Genomic DNA, 17073 nt, shown 5'->3' with positions numbered 1-17073 from the left:
GGGGAAGGTCAGCTTATCAGCTGGAGACAGGAATGAGAAAGAAAAAAAATACTTTAGAAAAGTGAACAAAGGAAGTTGGACTAGATCTGGAAGGCCAGATCTGGCCACAGGTGCGTCCATAGAGCAGACAAGGAAGACCTGAGTGGCCGTCCCCTTCTAGTGACCTCTGGCGTTCAGCCTTCCTATCTAAGGATGTTGGTTTGCTTTGGTTTTGTGAGACAGAGTCTCACTCTGTAGCCCAGGCTGGCCTGGAATGTAGCTCAGTCTAGCCTGAAACTTTGTTGATTGATCCCATTGCTCTTTACATGCTAGGATTACCAGCTTAAACCACACCCATTCCTAATAATGTGCTAGCTCTGTTAACTTGCTAATAAAAAATAGTATGCAAAAAGAAAATCTAGGAAGAATTTAGTGAGCAAGTATGGAATGAAAGGGCTTAACCAGTCCTCCTTCTGTGAACCAAATCCAGCAGGAAATTCAAGCTTGAGAGATGCTGTTCGTTTGAAACTGGCATCTCCCTTTCTCTACCTCTGGTCTTTTTAAGTTTTTCCATCATGTATGAGGTGACAGAAAAAAAAAATGAAAGGCTTTTGTCAGTTGGAGGCAGTTGTGGCTCCTGGGATCCAGCTCCAGGGCGGAAGAGGATGTGCTGCAGAGGCTCCAAGGATGCCGCCGTCGGCGTCTTACCAGCGTACGTGAACCGACTTGTTGCAGCTTTCCTACGATCAAAGCGCCTTTAAATAATCCAAGCCCAGAGCCAGTTTATCTTCTACAAGAGAAAGTCGAGCTGCCCTACACACACACACACACACACACAAGCATACCCACTCACACAGGGAACAACACACTCCACCTCAAATCATGGACACTCGCTCCCTTTTGAAATAAAACACTTCAGGCAGAGAATGGCCCTGTCCCGATGCCTTTAAATAGGCTTCTCTCTTTGTGGTGATTGCTCTTTGAAACTGAAACAAAAGCAAGGTGAATTATTTCTGACTGTTGTCTTGCTTTTTTAAAAGTTGCCAGACTCTTTTATTCATTTATTAGGTTGCTATATTTTTTTTCTTTAAATAGGTTTTGCCCCCATCACTGGGAAATAAGCAGAGAAACCACATTCGGTGGTCTAAGGCTCCTTCATGGATGAAGGATATGCTGTGGTAATGGTAGTGTTAGTGATGATGGTGGTTTAGTCAGCCAAATACTCTGCCAGGATTTGCAGCTACTAGAGTACACTGTAGTCGTCAAACCTGCTCACAGCCTGTCCACAGTGCTCCGAGTCGCTCTACGGCCATCTAAGTCCCTCTCCCTTAGTGTAAACAGCAAAGCAGTCTCATTCCGGGGCAGACTAATGCCTAGGCGGTGCTGGAGAGGTAATGGGTGCGTTTGTAAGTCAGTGTCTGACCAGACTCCAGTTTTTACCTCTCCCAGTGGTGAAACAGGAAGCGTCGTCCCATCTGGAAGAACCTGAAGGTGCCATCCAGTAGCTTTGCCTCACGTGACTAACTGCCCTCAGTCAGAAATCTTGACTTGCAACTTTCGAGGGTGGGTCTCTGCAAGAATTTCAGGGCTTACGTATAGATGAGGTGTGTTGCTCATGAGAACAAAGCTGGCTGGAACGGGAAGCCTCTCCAGTTGCTCCTCACCGGCGAGGAGTGTCCTGTGCAGACTGGCGCTTTGGGAAGAAGGTAGGTGTCAGCTCTGTGATGGTATCAGGGAACTTCCATACAAAGTTCTCTTGACTGTGTGTGTGTGTGTGTGTGTGTGTGTGTGTGTGTGTGTGTGGTTGTGGGGTATGAGGATGAGAGAAAGAATGAAACTGCTTGGTTTTTTCATGATGTGGGGGAAGATTCAGAAAGAGGGGTTTGGAGCCTCCTGCCTGGAGGCTTTGACCTGCGCAGTGCCTAGTAGTTGAGAGGAAATGTCGAGTCTGGACTTCTGCTGCTGGCTCGCTCACCTTGCTGTTGGCTGAGTAGCAGCTAATCCATTACAGGGCTGTGCTGAACTCGCACACAGCTGGGTTTTGGTTCTTAGGAAAACCTGACTCAAGATGAATGACAGGAGCAGTGTGGCCTCTGTGCCAGCTGTGTGGCCTGTCAAACCTATCTCAGACCACACCCCAGCCCCTTCAGCCCAGAGCAGGCAGGACTTGCTCAGCTTAGACACAAACTTTTCTAAGTTAGTATTATCGTTAGGGATGTAATACTCCTGTCATGTCCCAAAGGAACTAGCTGATTGATTAAAGCAATTACTCTCATGGAAAAAAAAAACTTTATTTTTCCTAAATTGAACAAAGTCTTAAAAAAGAAGCTCTTATACCAAAAAAAAAAAAAAAATCATCAATTCCTGGAAAATCACACAGTGCTAGGGAAAGAAACTTTGGAACTTTGGGACTCTAGGTGATCAGTATTAATTTACTCACTGATGTTCAGTGTCCTCTGCTATCTCTGTCCTCTGTCTCTTTACTTCCTCTGTGTGTGTCTGTCTCTCTGTCTTGCGCTTATGTAAGCCAAGTGAATGATGTACCACTGAGCTACATTCCCCGTTCTTTGTGTGTTCTTTCTATCAGGTCTGAGAGTCCAAACTTCTAACTTTCTTACCTTTTAATCCTCCTATAAGCCTGTTTTATTTCTTTGCTTAAGGGGAAATTTCAATTCTAATTTCACCCATATGATTGCTGCCAAAAGGAAAATACATTAAGGAGATAATGGACACATATAAGGATAATAACTGTATAAAAGACTTGTGAAATACCAATCAAATTGATTAACATAGTTTTGAAGAGAATTCTTAGTAATGTCTAAATTTATTATTGATAGTTAATAGTTTTAAACATTGGTTATTTGTATTGGCTACAATGTCTATTCATTGTTCAGTTCTTGGCTCTATATAAATGTATTTTCTCATTGAATTCAGCAAGGTGGGACTAATATTCACTTTCTACATGAGAAAGTTTAGTTTGGGGGCTGGAGAGATGGCTCAATGACTAAGAGCACTGGCTGCTTTTCCAGAGGACCTGTGTTCAATTCCCTGCCCCCACATGGCAGCTCAGCCACCTGTAACTCCAGGTCTAGGGGATCTGACACCCTCACACAGACCTACATGCAGGCAAAACACCAATGCACATAAAATATAAAATCAAACAAACAAACACAAATGTTTTTTAAAAGCTTACCTCCAGTGAGGTCTAGACTTCCATAACTCAGTGAGAGAGAGAACGCTTTCTTGCCCCTCTCTCTACCAAAATGCAGGGTCTAACCTCTTCCACCCCTATTGTATTAGTCTGCCAATGTCCTTAACATAGAGAGAAAGTTCTAAAGCCGGCAGTGACGTTTAAACATTCTACCTTAAAAAATTTTTAAACAGCATGAAAAGTAAAAGTTTTCCTTATGGTATTTTTATGTTTACTTAATTTTGGTTGTATCCTCTGCCATTTTCCTGCTTTCCCTCCCTCCCCCTGACCTTTCTGTCCCCACCCTTCCCTCTGTCCCTTCCTCCCCCACCCTCCCCCTGTCCCTTCCTCTCCCACCCTCCCCACTGTCCCTTCCTCCCCCACCCTCCCCACTGTCCCTTCCTCCACCACCCTCCCCACTGTCCCTTCCTTCCCCACCCTCCCCCTGTCCCTTCCTCCCCCACCCTCCCCACTGTCCCTTCCTCCCCCACCCTCCCCTGTCCCTTCCTCTCCCACCCTCCCCACTGTCCCTTCCTCCGCCACCCTCCCCCTGTCCCTTCCTCTCCCACCCTCCTCACTGTCCCTTCCTCCCCCACCCTCCCCACTGTCCCTTCCTTCCCCACCCTCCCCACTGTCCCTTCCTCCCCCACCCTCCCCACTGTCCCTTCCTCCCCCACCCTCCCCTGTCCCTTCCTTCCCCACCCTCCCCCTGTCCCTTCCTCCCCCACCCTCCCCCTGTCCCTTCCTCCCCCACCCTCCCCCTGTCCCTTCCTCCCCCACCCTCCCCACTGTCCCTTCCTCCCCCACCCTCCCCACTGTCTCTTCCTCCCCCACCCTCCCCACTGTCCCTTCCTCCCCCACCCTCCCCCTGTCCCTTCCTCCCCCACCCTCCCCACTGTCCCTTCCTCCCCCACCCTCCCCACTGTCCCTTCCTCCCCCACCCTCCCCACTGTCCCTTCCTCCCCCACCCTCCCCAATGTCTCTTCCTACCCCACCCTCCCCACTGTCCCTTCCTCCCCCACCCTCCCCCTTCCCTTCCTCCCCCACCCTCCCCCCATCCCTTCCTGTCCCCACCCCCCCACTGTCCCTTCCTCCCCCACCCTCCCCCCCATCCCTTCCTGTCCCCACCCTCCCCACTGTCCTTTCCTGCCCTCAGGCATTCTGCTGTCCCCTTTCATGTCTTGTGTGTTCTATTGTTCCTCTCCGACACCCCATGCACACCCCATGTAAATGAGGACTGAAGTCAGGCTGTACATCTGAGGGAGCATGCAGTGTTTGTCTTTCTGAGTCTAGGTCACCTCGCTTAATATTATCTGTTTTTATCCATTATCTTACCTTTATTTTCTATTTTTAACTATGTGTTTATTTTCTAACATGGGTACTGGAAATGATCTTGGCTCCCGTGCAAGAGCCAGATGTGCTCCTAACCATGGGGCCATCTTTTAGCCCTCTGAGAACTTCTTACTTTCATTTTTTATTTACAGATAAATCTGTTGTCTATGTGTACTATATTTTTGTTATTCATTCAAGTATTGTGGAATTGTGGCCGCTGGCACTGCCTGGCTGTGGTGGATAGAGCAGCAGTGTGCAAAGATGTGCAAGTGTTTCTGTGGTGGATAGAGAGTCCTTCTGGTCAATGCCCAGCTGGCTCACAAGGCAGTGTTAATGTTAGCTTTTTGAGGAAGCTCCACTTTTGTTTCCATACTGCTGCTCCAGGTCACAGTTGTACTAGCCAAAAGTGTTTCTCTTTCTCCAGTACTCTCCAGCATTTGCTGTCATTTGTCTTCCCAGAGACCATGCTGGGCTCGGTAACATGGGATCTCAAAGTGGTTTTACTTTTCATTACCCTGATGGATTAGAATTATGATTACTTCCAAGAAATATTTATTGGCCATTTGTATTTCTTCTTTTAAGAACTATATGCTCAATTCCATAATGCATTTATCAATTGGCACATTTTTATGGTATTTGATTTTTGTAGTACTTTATGTATTCTAGACATTAGCAGCATCATAAATATAGCTTGCAAAGATTTTCTCTGGTCCTTTAGAATTCCTGCTCATTAGGCTAATAGTTTTCTTTACTGTGAAGAAGCTCTTCTGATTTCATATAATTTCAATTGTCAATTATTGGGGATATTGGGGTCTTAGAGCCAAACATTCCAACTTGGTACCTTATGAAATAATTCAACTCAAACATCAAGCTACAATTTGTTATAGATTGGGGTGAAGGTGTGGTATGCTGGACAGAACATAGACAAGAAAGATTTGAATGTGAGTCACTGTTTCCTGCTCATCCTGGCCTAGACAGGCCAATGAAATTCTTCAGGTGGTGATTTCCTCATCTGTAAGCATACTGTTTTAATGCCTGTCATGTCAGGCTGGGTGTTCTGATGAATAGAAAGGCAAGACAATTTAAGTGCCTGCCACATGACACGGCCATAGTGGCTCTTGATAACTAGTATTTATTTCTCCATGTGGTGGTTATTTGTGAATGTTTTCAGTATGTTCAGGCCCAGGAGGATGAGCAGTGGCAGGGCACACAAACCCTGCCCCGCCCCCATGGAGCGGACTGTCTGGGAAGGCTGCTTTTTGGTAGTAAAGGGACTTTCTGAATGTTACTCTGTGGTTGCTGAAATCCTTCTTGGTGGAGCTGATCCATCCTTGAGACTGCCTCATGAAGGGTAGTGCATAGTGAGCGCTGTGTTCTGAATCATCCCAGAGCACGGCAAGCCCAGGGAGAAGCAGAAATAGAAGCTCTTTCCTCTAAGTGTCAGTTTGCTATGTTCATCACTGCAAAGCGACAGGCCAGGAGAGAGATGGTTTTAAACACATACCTAGCACACACAGATTTCTGACAGAAGTTTTCCCAAAGCCATTGCAGAGATATGACTAGAAATGGGCAGACGTATGACAGAGGGTGCCTGCAGCTCCCACCACCAGCCTTAGACTCCCCCCAAATTCCACGGTGTAGCTGAGGGAGGCAATGTGAAGAGATCAGCCCATAAAATACATACATACATACCTATGTACATACATATACACACATACATATATGCATACATACACACACATACCTATATACATACATATATATACATATACACATACATACATATATACATATACACATACATATATACATATACACATACATACATATATACATATACACATACATATATACATATACACATACATACATATACACATACATGCATACATATATACATATACACATACATACATAGATATATACATATATACATATACACATACATGCAATACATATGAGAAAAGATGGACTGTAGACAAGAGAGATTGAGTCATTCACAAGCAAGAAGGCTGGATTCTAATTTATTTGTGAATCAGTACACATAAAGAACAGGGATTTGGGTCCAGCAAAATGGCCAATAAGGACACCTGCTGCCATACTATGACCATCTGAGTTTGCCCTAGAGACCCACATGGCAGGTAGAAGGAGAGAGGAAACTCCTGCAATTTGTCGTGTGATTCCCCCACAGATGCAAAGGGGGGTGTGTGTGTGTGTGAGAGTGTGTAACACTCTCTCTCTCTCTCTCTCTCTCTCTCTCTCTCTCTCTCTCACACACACACACACACTCACATACACGAGTGACAGAATGTAACATGTTTTAAAGAATGGGACTTTTGGTGCTCTTCCTAACTCTGAATCCTGAGGAGCTGCATCATGTCAAAAGGACATAGTGAGGAATAGAGGGAAATGTCCTTGCCACCTGACACTTTGCTCTTCTCCCTTCTCCTTGAGAAACCTCCACACCATGTGTACCTTCCACGTCGCCCTCACAAGTCCAAGTGTGTGGTTTATTCACTTCAGGCATCTAGATAAGCTTAGAGACCGTTGTGCAGCTCTGGACAGGTTAGCCCATAAACCATATGAACCAAGGCTTACGTAGGAGTGGGCCTTCTTTCCTTAGAGCCGGCACAACCGTCAGGGACCATTTTCCTGCTCTACTCTTCATGTCACCTTAAGACTTGCCCTCAGAGCTGAAATTTTAAATTGTGTCATCCTAAGCAAGACAAAACCCTAATTAAAGAAAGTAAAGGATGCTTATATAGAAAACTCTCAACTAGCAAGGGAGTGGAGAAATTAAGACTCTTTGATCTCATACACATCTATAACAGCCAAATTCCCCATGGGGCTTTCTAATTTTTTTCTTTTTCCTTTTTTCTTTGTTTGCGCTTTCTGCTGACAGCTGACTCACTGGCCAGGGTGTATCCCCCAGAGCTTTCTGTCACACCTGAAGAAAGCCCGAGAAAGGCCAGAGCTGTGGGAAGACAAGAACATGGCTTGGGTGACCAGCAGACAGATTTTACCTTTCCTAAGCATGAGAATTAAAATGGTTTGGTCTGGGCCTACATGCTTCTCAGATATACCGCTGAGGGGTTTGGGTTTGCTCTGAAAGCCCTTCATTTTCACTGGCATTACTGCCTGAGCGACTGTGGAGAGGAAGGGCTCTCTGTGCTGTTGTGGGGGTAATAGTTACAACTTAATGGAGGCTTTCATTTTACTGCTCTCTAAATTCATTTGCTCTTTTCTTCCCTTTTCCTCCATTTTTTTCAACAGTGGAGCACAAACTCAAGGCTTGGTGCATGTGCTTCGCCTCTGAGCTATGTACCTATCTTCTGAATTATAGACACACAGACACGCGCATAGACAGAGAGAGGGAGGGAAATAAATATATATATATATACACACACACACACACACACAGAGAGAGAGAGAGAGAGAGAGAGAGAGAGACCCTTTCTGAGATGGACTCACCATGTATCTAAGGTTGACCCTGACCTCACTGTGGTATTTATTGTAAATCTTCCTGCCTCAGCCTGCTGAAATATAGGAATTGGAATAAACAAACAAACAAACAAACAAATAACTACCACCAGCCAAGATTTGTAACCCCAAATCTGCAAATTTCTGTAATATACAAACATAACGTGTATGGATGTGTACCATTAGAAAATCCTAAAGACATGCTCATTTTCTCATTGATGGGAACACTATAAAATTCACAAGCAGGGCCACTTAGATTATTTGAAAAGATCAACTATTATTTACTCAGGGGTGTGAGATGGTTACTTACTAAATCCACATTCTAAAATGAAGTGTTTTATGAGAAGCACTCCTTTGATAAACCATTTATTTCTCTGCAGGGTACTTGTCTGTGGAACAAAGCTCGTTTGTCTTACTTTGATTCCTTTGTCAGGCTTATTTCATTGGACAGTCAATAAAAAGTTGTTGATTAGATTGAGCCCGACACAGGCTAGCAGTAAATTAATCATTTCAAGATTCAAGCAAAAAATTATACAGCAGTTTTTTTTCTATTTCAATAATGAAGATTACTGGAGCTTGATATCTAAATTGGCTTCAATTTCTTCTCTTCAAAGTTTGTTTTCTTGTTTGACCTGGGAATAAAGCTATAAAAACATAAAATATGCTGATGCAAAGAAAACTTCAATTATGCTCATCTGTGCTGTTGTGCACGTTACAGGATCCTTGCCATGCTTTACTTTGGGTCAAAGTTGTACGGTCTCCTAATGAGCTCCTCCTGTTCCATTAACTACAACTGCCTTGATCTGGATGCTTTCCAGGAACAATCTACTTCCAGTGGAATTCTGGTCTCTGAACTCTGTGAGAACAAAACATTGTAGCTCCCCAAAATGATTACTGAAAAGTTAACGGGCAGATGTTTGTTTCATAGGATACTCGATCCCAATCACTTTCAAAGAGTTTTCCCCATTATTAAGAGTTAGAAATACTTTTTCACTTCAGTTAACCACTGCCCCTGCACACACACACACACACACACACACACGTGCCATTTTGAAATTATATCCTAAAGAGACACTTGATACACTCCTTTTAACTGTCACCCTCCTTTCCACGTTATAAAATTGCTCAGCATGGAATTGGTTCCTAACATTGGATGTGAACAAGAAATCAGCTGGGGACCTTTAAAGAATGGGTGTAGCATGCCAGTTGAGTGGCCTGGTGATCACAGGTTAATCTGCCAATGTTGGTACTTGTGATCTATGACCTCAGTACCACAGCAAATTGGGAGCTGTTTGACTATCATGTGGAAAGATTGCTGCCTTAAAATGTATTTAGATTTTATATATTGGTCAGGTTGTGGCAGAATAACTTCCAGACCTACATTGGTCTGACAAAGAAGCAAGCCCAATAAAGATGTTGCTTAAATGGAAAGAAAGAAAGAAAGAAAGAAAGAAAGAAAGAAAGAAAGAAAGAAAGAAAGAAAGAAAGAAAGAAAGAAGAAAGAAAGAAAGAAAGTAAGTCTGAGCAGGCCTGTTGACCTGAGATTGATTGATACCTGCCACTCATGGTGGAAGAAGAGAATCAGGTCCTGAGCATTGTCCTCTGACATCCACAAACATGCCACAGAATGATCACACACACGTAGTGCATACTCATACTACTAGTTAAGGCAAATAATAATGAATGGATAAAAATATAAAGCATTTTGTTGATAAATTTATATTGGTTCCACATCAAAATGATAATATTTTTGTTGTATTGGGTTATATAAAATCTTAAAATAAAATTTCAGCATATTTTACTTTTTAAAGATAGGTAAAACTAGGTGTCACTTCCATTTTTATCTTTTACTGAACAGCATTGTTCTCTATGGCAAAAGTAGAATATGTTTGTGACCTTGGCATGGGCAGTGGTTTCTTAAATGAGATACAGAAATACATGATAAAAAAGTAGAGTGGGGTTTATAAAATATAGAATATATAGAATAAAGAAGCTGAGGCTTGTGAGGCATACCGCTGAGAGAAGCCAAGGTGCAGAGGGAAGAGAGGTGTGTGCCTCCTGTACAGCTAACAGACCCATGCCCAAGACATGTAAACAAGTAAAAACACTTCACTCGGTTTTCAGTCGGCATACAAACTACTAGTCTGAATTGCAACAGCCTCACTCATACTGACCTCTCTCTGAAACAAATGAGTTCTGAAAGCCCAAACACAATAGAGAAATGAACAAGAGATCCAAACAGGTGCTTAGAAGGACAGAAGGACAGCTGCATGGCTGAGAACTTGGACACGCTCAGCACTGTCCGCTCTTGGGTACTAGAAATAAAAACCATGCTATAGTGCTGACACCCAGCAGATAGTATTTCATCTAAAAGTCCCATTGAGTGCTGCCTGAGCTCTGAGACGCTCCAATGGCAGTATAAGTTGACACCTTTGGATACATTTTTTTGTTTAGACAAATCTATTGGACCTCAATATGCAAACAATTTGTGCCTTGGCATTCCTGCTATAAGATATAAGTCCTATATATGTCTATGTATACATAGCTACAGAAATATCTAAGAATATTTGTAGATACTGGCATTCATTGTGTTAATACCAACTCAGAACAGCCCAAGTTTGCACTAATTATAGTGTGGGAAGACAGTTTACAGTAACGTCACCCAGTGAAGTAGGGAACAACAGTGAAGATGGGCCAGCTGATGACACAGGGACAGCTCAGTCCTCATGGTCAAGTGAAGAATCCCAACACCAAGATATAGACTCAGGGTGATTCTGTTGTTAGCAAGTTCAGCACAGGCAGCTTTAAGCTGTGGTACTGGGATTTGGGAGGAGCTAGATGAGGACAAGGGGTAATGGGGACAGGGGCACAGAGGGAACCAGAGGGAACCAGAGGGTGCTGGCAACACTGCTATCTCTGAGTGCTTCACAGAGCTTACCCAGCTCATACTGGGATTACACAGCCAGAAACCCTGGTCTAATTAGTCTAGATTAGAGAAAAGCATAGTTTTCAAATGTCTGCCTACAATCGACACGTAAAGTTGAGGGAGGACCAGTCTTTGAAAGCCCACAGCTATGACCAAACACCCCCTGTTGTACCTGGGTGTGCAGGGCCCGTTCCTCAAGTCATCCCGGCTTTGGAGGCATAGACCACAGTGAGAGATCCCAGCAGTGTGAGGCTCCACTGTCTTAAATGCTTTGGCAAAGTGTGCATGGATGGAGTTAGCAGCACACCAGCTAAGAAAGGGTGCCCTATTTAAGGCCTGTCATTCCAGATGACTGTTGACAGACCTAACTTTTCAAATAAACCTGCAATTCTGGATTTCTGTGAAAATTCTCGAGTCTTATGTTTGGAACTCTGACTTAACGTGTTCAAGCCGGAAGGCAGCTTATGCTTATCTTGGTATAACATAACATATTACATTTCTCCTTTTCTGCTTCTATGGGATGTGAATTTAAACAGGGCATCTAAAATATGCACACATACATATGTATCACACACATTGCCTTGATAGACCATTGCCACATCCCCTCAAGGTAATTATAGTCATTTGCATTTTTATTTCACCGCTGTTGTGTCTATTTGGATGTAATCTTGGGAAGTTACATCTGTGGCTCAGAAGTTGATTATGTTAGCATTGCTTTTCATAGCCTCTCGAGAATGGATATTTGGGTCATGCAGCTACACTCTGATGGTCTGTGAGGTTCTGCAGGTCTTTCCCGAAGGACAATGTTGTGTAGATGATTGACTGCTGTGAGACTCCCAGTCCCGCCCTACTCCCAGTGTCGTATTCCATTATAACTTCATGTACTTGGGGCAGCAAGGGCTTTGGTGCTTAGGAGGCAGGCTTCTTCTGACTTTCAGTTTTTAACGAGTCAAGACTGTTCAAAACCGCTTAGCTTCAAAAGTCATAAAGGGTGATAATAAAAACTGCTCTTTCGCGTTGGCAGTGAGGATGCACGCCTAGAATCCCAGCACGGTGAGCTTAAAGCAGGGAGACTGCGAGTTTCTGGTTAGTGTAGGCTGCATAGTGAGATGCTGTCACAGAAGCAAAACAAAACAAAAACAAAGTGATCAAACAAAAGCAAAAAAAACAAAACAAAAACAAAAAACCCAACCCTTTATGCAGTGTAAAACGAAGCAGATCAGCTTGCTGAAAACAAATTGAGGTCATGCACAGAGGTCATACCTGGACCCTTAGTGCCTCACGCTAGCATGGGACTCAGCGTTCTGAGCTTGGAGCTGTGCAAGTCCCTTCTGCTCGCTGAGTTTCTTTTCCTCCTCCGTGATAGGAATAATGGCTGCTGGAGGTGGCAGTGCATGGGTGCTGTGGAGAACTGGTACCTGTGACGTGTTGTACACATGTTAACCCTTTGATGGTCTTCTCTAGTCTGTAGAAAGGTGGTTTGTTCATTGTTCCAGCTTCTCAGCTATTAGACTGGTCTGGATGGCGATGGACAGCTCAATCATGCTGTGAACTTTCTCCTCTGCCTTCTCTCCCAGAAACACGGGCTTGATCTCACCTCCCACAGTCCAAGGATACCCAGACCCTCAGAGGGCAGTAAAGGATGCAGACAGAAGGGTCTACACCTAGCCCACTGCCTGCTGAGCCTGCTGTTTCCCCTGCCTGCTTCCTGGCGGTACAGAGAGTAAATGGTGAGGGGGTAGATGCCGGCGAAGGTCTAGGAGGCACAGATGAACCACACAGTAAATATGGACTTCCCAATGCCCTGCAAGGAGCTTTCTCTGGGAAGTGGTGGTTTAGCTGGATTATCAGAAAGTCTGAGGATTCGGAGCACAACCTGAACAGATAAATCTTTGATATCCAGAGTTTCAGACACCTAATCAGGCTCACCACAAATATTATAGGCAGCCCAAGGCCAGAGTGCCAATGCCAGCTTAGAGGCTTTAGCCTGTCCCATGCTTCGTCCCAATCCTGTTTCCTGCTTGGTACCCAGTACGTGTGCACACTCCACTCTACTTCTCTTCCCTGGGAGTATGAGATGATGTCACTTTGGGGAGAGAGATCAGACCTAGAAAGGTTTCGCACAGGCCCCTTCTCTGCAGAGCTCACAGTAGTAATTTGTAGCTTCATTTCTGCCAACTTTATATTCTGGCAGAAAAATGATTTAAGAATACTCATGTGTGTGTGTGTGTGTGTGTGTGTCCACCAAGGCCAGAAAAGGGTATTGGATCCATTGCTAGTTGTATGTTACCTGGTGTGGGTGCTGGGAATAGAACTGAGTTTCTCTATGAGAGCGAGTGCTCTTAAACACTGGCCACATCTCCAGCCTCAAGAGTTTGTTTAAAGAAGCATGTTTAATTTATTCTTTTGAATGCTGGGGATGAAACCAAGGTCCTTGCACATGCTAAGCATATGTGTTCTCTATGAATAACCTCAGTTCAAAACAATATATGGTGAAGAGAAAACATAGGGACATCTAGACTCCAAATCGGTAGTGGGGGGGGGGTGCAGTAACTGAGGAAGGGGCCTGGGTAGTGTGCAAGATGTGCTGAGCTGGGAATCCTCTTTGTCAGCTCAGCATTGTCTGCCATTCACACCAGCTGACTTTCATTAGTAAGGCAGACCCCAGAAAGATAAAACAGCAATTATATAAATGCATGTTGATAAAGGATTCCCTTTTAAAAATTCATGTATATGTGGAAGTTCTGGCAACCAGGAGAAGGTTTATTTCTAAGTAAAAGATTGTTCTTAAACAGAATACCCAGGTTTTTGTCTTTTCCCATGCACCTTTGTAAGCAAAGTCTCTATAAATTTAAAGCAATAGACTTGACCTTGTCCAGTGTACTGAGCAGTGAGACGCATTATCTGTATAGATTCCAGGCTTTCTAGATCAACCTAAAATTTATGTTCTGTCCCTCCTGCCTGCGCCTTCTGGAAATCAGAGCTTTACACTTTTCTCTTCCATAAGTAGAGTTTTGTACTGAACCTAGACCAGAAAGAGGAGCTCTTTCCAGCCACACCTTCTTACTTCCACTTGACAAAGAGGGCCCAGTGGCTGGGGCCACTGACTGAGGCAGTAGCTGCCTGACCAAAGGAGCCAAGCAGGCAAATGGTAGTTCCTCAGCCTTTTACATGAGAGACTAGCTGTCCCAGCAGAAGCGAGCTCTTAAGCCCAGTGCCAGAGATTAGAGTCAGAGAAAAAAAAAAAAAACAACAGAGTTTTTCATTCTTTAACTTTTCTAATGATTTAGCAGACCAAGGAGAGAGCAGCCGGGGCTGTGCATTTGCACCCACTCACGTTTGCCTGCCCTCCCCCTTGAGTTCACACCAAACACATCACCCTCACCAGAGATAACTAGCATCTGCCTTCTTGGGCCTTTCCACTGTGCAGGGACAATAGGCTGTATAGCAGGAAACCCCGCCTTTAAGTATTGCGTACACCCATATTTTAAAGTATCAAAACCTGGGACTTACTTCATCAGAGGACCTTAGTAATCCAGTCCCTGAAAGTGATTCAGCTTCCTGTGTATCTGGGTCTGACAACAGATGTTTCTTCTTCCTGCCTGATCAAAGGTGTGTCTCCACATTCTCCCCGCCCCCAGGTCTCCTTCTGTTTTAGAAAAGGGTGTATTTGGTGACACTGTCCAAGACAAAGTCCTTGATATAAAAAGAATTCTTGCACTGACAGCATGTAGCTGTCAAATCATTCAAAAAGTTGTCACCCAGCAATACCCGCTATGGCTGACCTAAACACAGATCTGGTTACTTGAGGATGGCTGGCCTCTGGATCGGAAGGGCACAGTGGCATTGTCGAGGAGCGGCGGGAGAGACCACAGTGCTGCTACCTAAGGTTTATTGGGCACTGTACACATCTTACAGACGAATCAGCTAAAGCTTAGGGCATGCCACTCATGCTAGGTTGTATAGCTAGGGAGAAGGAGAGCTAGCACTCAAGTTTCCACAGCCTTGGTTCCTAAGCCCTGAACTTACAATCTGCTCCAGTGTGCTGGGGTGGAGAGGTCTGGACACTGCACCCTGCCTCCCCTTAAGTCCATTGACAGGAATGTTTGAAAATGTATTACAATCCAGGGCTTGATGCCAGATTTTTGGCTTGACACAGCTGGTATCCATTCTGTAGGCTTCCCTTACTGTAAAAAGAATGTAAAGTCATTTACCCATTCCTAGCCTGTGAGGATCTTGCTAAAGAGTGTCTAATCTTAGTATTTAACTAAACTTACAGCTGATTCTTTCCCCATATCTAGTAGGTTAGAACAGCCAGCTATTATTAATGGTCACATTCACCCAGACTTCAGTGTATCCAGGTCTGTCTGCAGAGGCACTCGCCCTCAGTCCTGCAAGAGGTCTTTGCAATCTGAGGATTAGTCCCATTAGCAGGTGAGCAAATGAGAGTTGAGAGACACAGGGTGCCCATGTTGACTCTGCCATTCAGTGACAGGCCTCAAGATGTATTTCCCCTGGGGCAGGGGAGCCCTCATTTAAAATGTAAATATCTCTTTGATTTGTAGGCTCCATGAAAGAAAGGCTATGAGTTGTTTGAGGCGATGTGTGATTTTGTTGGCAACAATTATTACCAACTTGCCTCTTATATGGTGTACCTATTGCCTGAGTCCCTTCTCCTACCAACGGAGAAGGAAAACACCCTTGAGTGGCACACACAGGGATCTTTAAGGTCAAGACCCTAAGTAGATAGGGAGTATTTCAGGTTAGAAAACGGAGGCAGAGCCAGGTGAGTCACCTTGGGTCCTTTGTGAGTTACAGGCAGCAGGTTCCTTGCTCCCTTGCATTTGCTGGACCCAGACGCACTCTCTCATGCTGGAGATAACGCAGTGATCCGTGGAGTAGATGTGACTCACTAGGCAAGGGAGGGAGGAGAGCTTACAAGGGAGGACCTGCAAGGGAGGATCTGCTGGAGAGGGATGTAGTGTGGGAAAGAAAATGCTGACAGGCTGATGCTATTCAGACTGAGATGTCTTAATGTCCTGAACCCATTGTCTAGTTGCCCAGGTTCTAATTTGCATCTTAGTCTCTGGGAGGTAACAGGAGAAAAGACAGGAAAGGGCGGTTAATGAAGTTCCGCCTTCAAAGGTAAAATGGCCAGCCCTGTGGGACCTTCTCATCTTTCCTTTGACTTGTAATATTTGCATCCCCAGACTGCTCTTGGGAACTTGGCTTTGCCCACATCTGGTTGCATCATGCCTTTTCCCCCACAAATTTGTTTTTCCACAGATTTCCCACAGGTGACCAGTCTAAGGCTCATCTCTCTCTCTCAGATCTGAGGGGGGCTGTGCCAGCATCTGGTCAGTTAATGATGGGGCAGGGAGGAGCCAGAGTATCCAAGCAGGCGGGAGGAAAGCCCTCAGGAGGCACGCTTGGGGGAGGCGCCCTCAGGAACTCCAGCTCCTGTGTTGTTCTGATTTCAGTTGTCGGTTTGTAGGTCGATCCCAGGAAGCGGTCACTCAACACACTCTAGATTTTCTCTAAAATTGTTACGACACAAGATTGCAATAGTCATTAATTCTATGTGTATAAAGAGATAGGGTAAATTTTTATGAGGGTAATTCAAGGCAACCATTAGTTTTTTATATAGGAAACATTTATTTTAAAGATTAGCATCTTATGAAAATATTAATGTGAAGTGGATCCTCTTAGTAGCCTCATTAGTTAGGGAACTGGATATGTAGGAAAATACTAGCTGCCTGAGTTTTCTCAGATGGAGCAATAAAAGAAGATTATTTGAACCCTTAAATAAACCAATTATAAATAATCCTAATATTAGGTCAACAGTAGCAAATTTAAATATTTAAATCAGCCAGAACTACAAGGTGTCCATTTCATAGGTGGGGAAACTGAAATCAGTCAGTCGTCCAGAGGCTCATGGCTAGGGTACTGTGGTCAATACTGTGGCCAGGCTGTGTGGTCCCACTGGCTCTAAGTCCCCAAGAATGGCCACTCTATTATTCTAACTCCTCTGATAAGTATTGGCCATTTGCTTGCTGTGTGCAAAATTCTAGGTGCTACTGTGGATCACTAGAAATTAATCCCTGCTCTTGTGGGTCTTGGAATAAAGAAAGGCAATTACACTCAAAAATCACATCAGTGTACAAAT

The 17073-nt window shown here is 44.4% G+C and overlaps 1 protein-coding gene across 1 annotated transcript in view; it reads left to right on the top strand.

Moving 5' to 3' along the window:
- The first annotated feature begins 1578 nt into the window (after positions 1–1578).
- The window catches only part of Cers3 (ceramide synthase 3), an 81994-nt gene continuing 66499 nt past the window's right edge, over positions 1579–17073 (top strand). Inside the window, exon 1 of the mRNA XM_052178453.1 lies at positions 1579–1685. Within this exon, the coding sequence (XP_052034413.1) occupies positions 1579–1685 (107 nt within the window). The remainder of the gene's footprint in view (positions 1686–17073) is intronic.

Source organism: Apodemus sylvaticus, chromosome 1, assembly GCF_947179515.1.
Source record: "Apodemus sylvaticus chromosome 1, mApoSyl1.1, whole genome shotgun sequence".
NCBI lineage: Eukaryota > Metazoa > Chordata > Mammalia > Rodentia > Muridae > Apodemus > Apodemus sylvaticus.
This window is presented reverse-complemented; position numbering and strand designations above follow the sequence as displayed.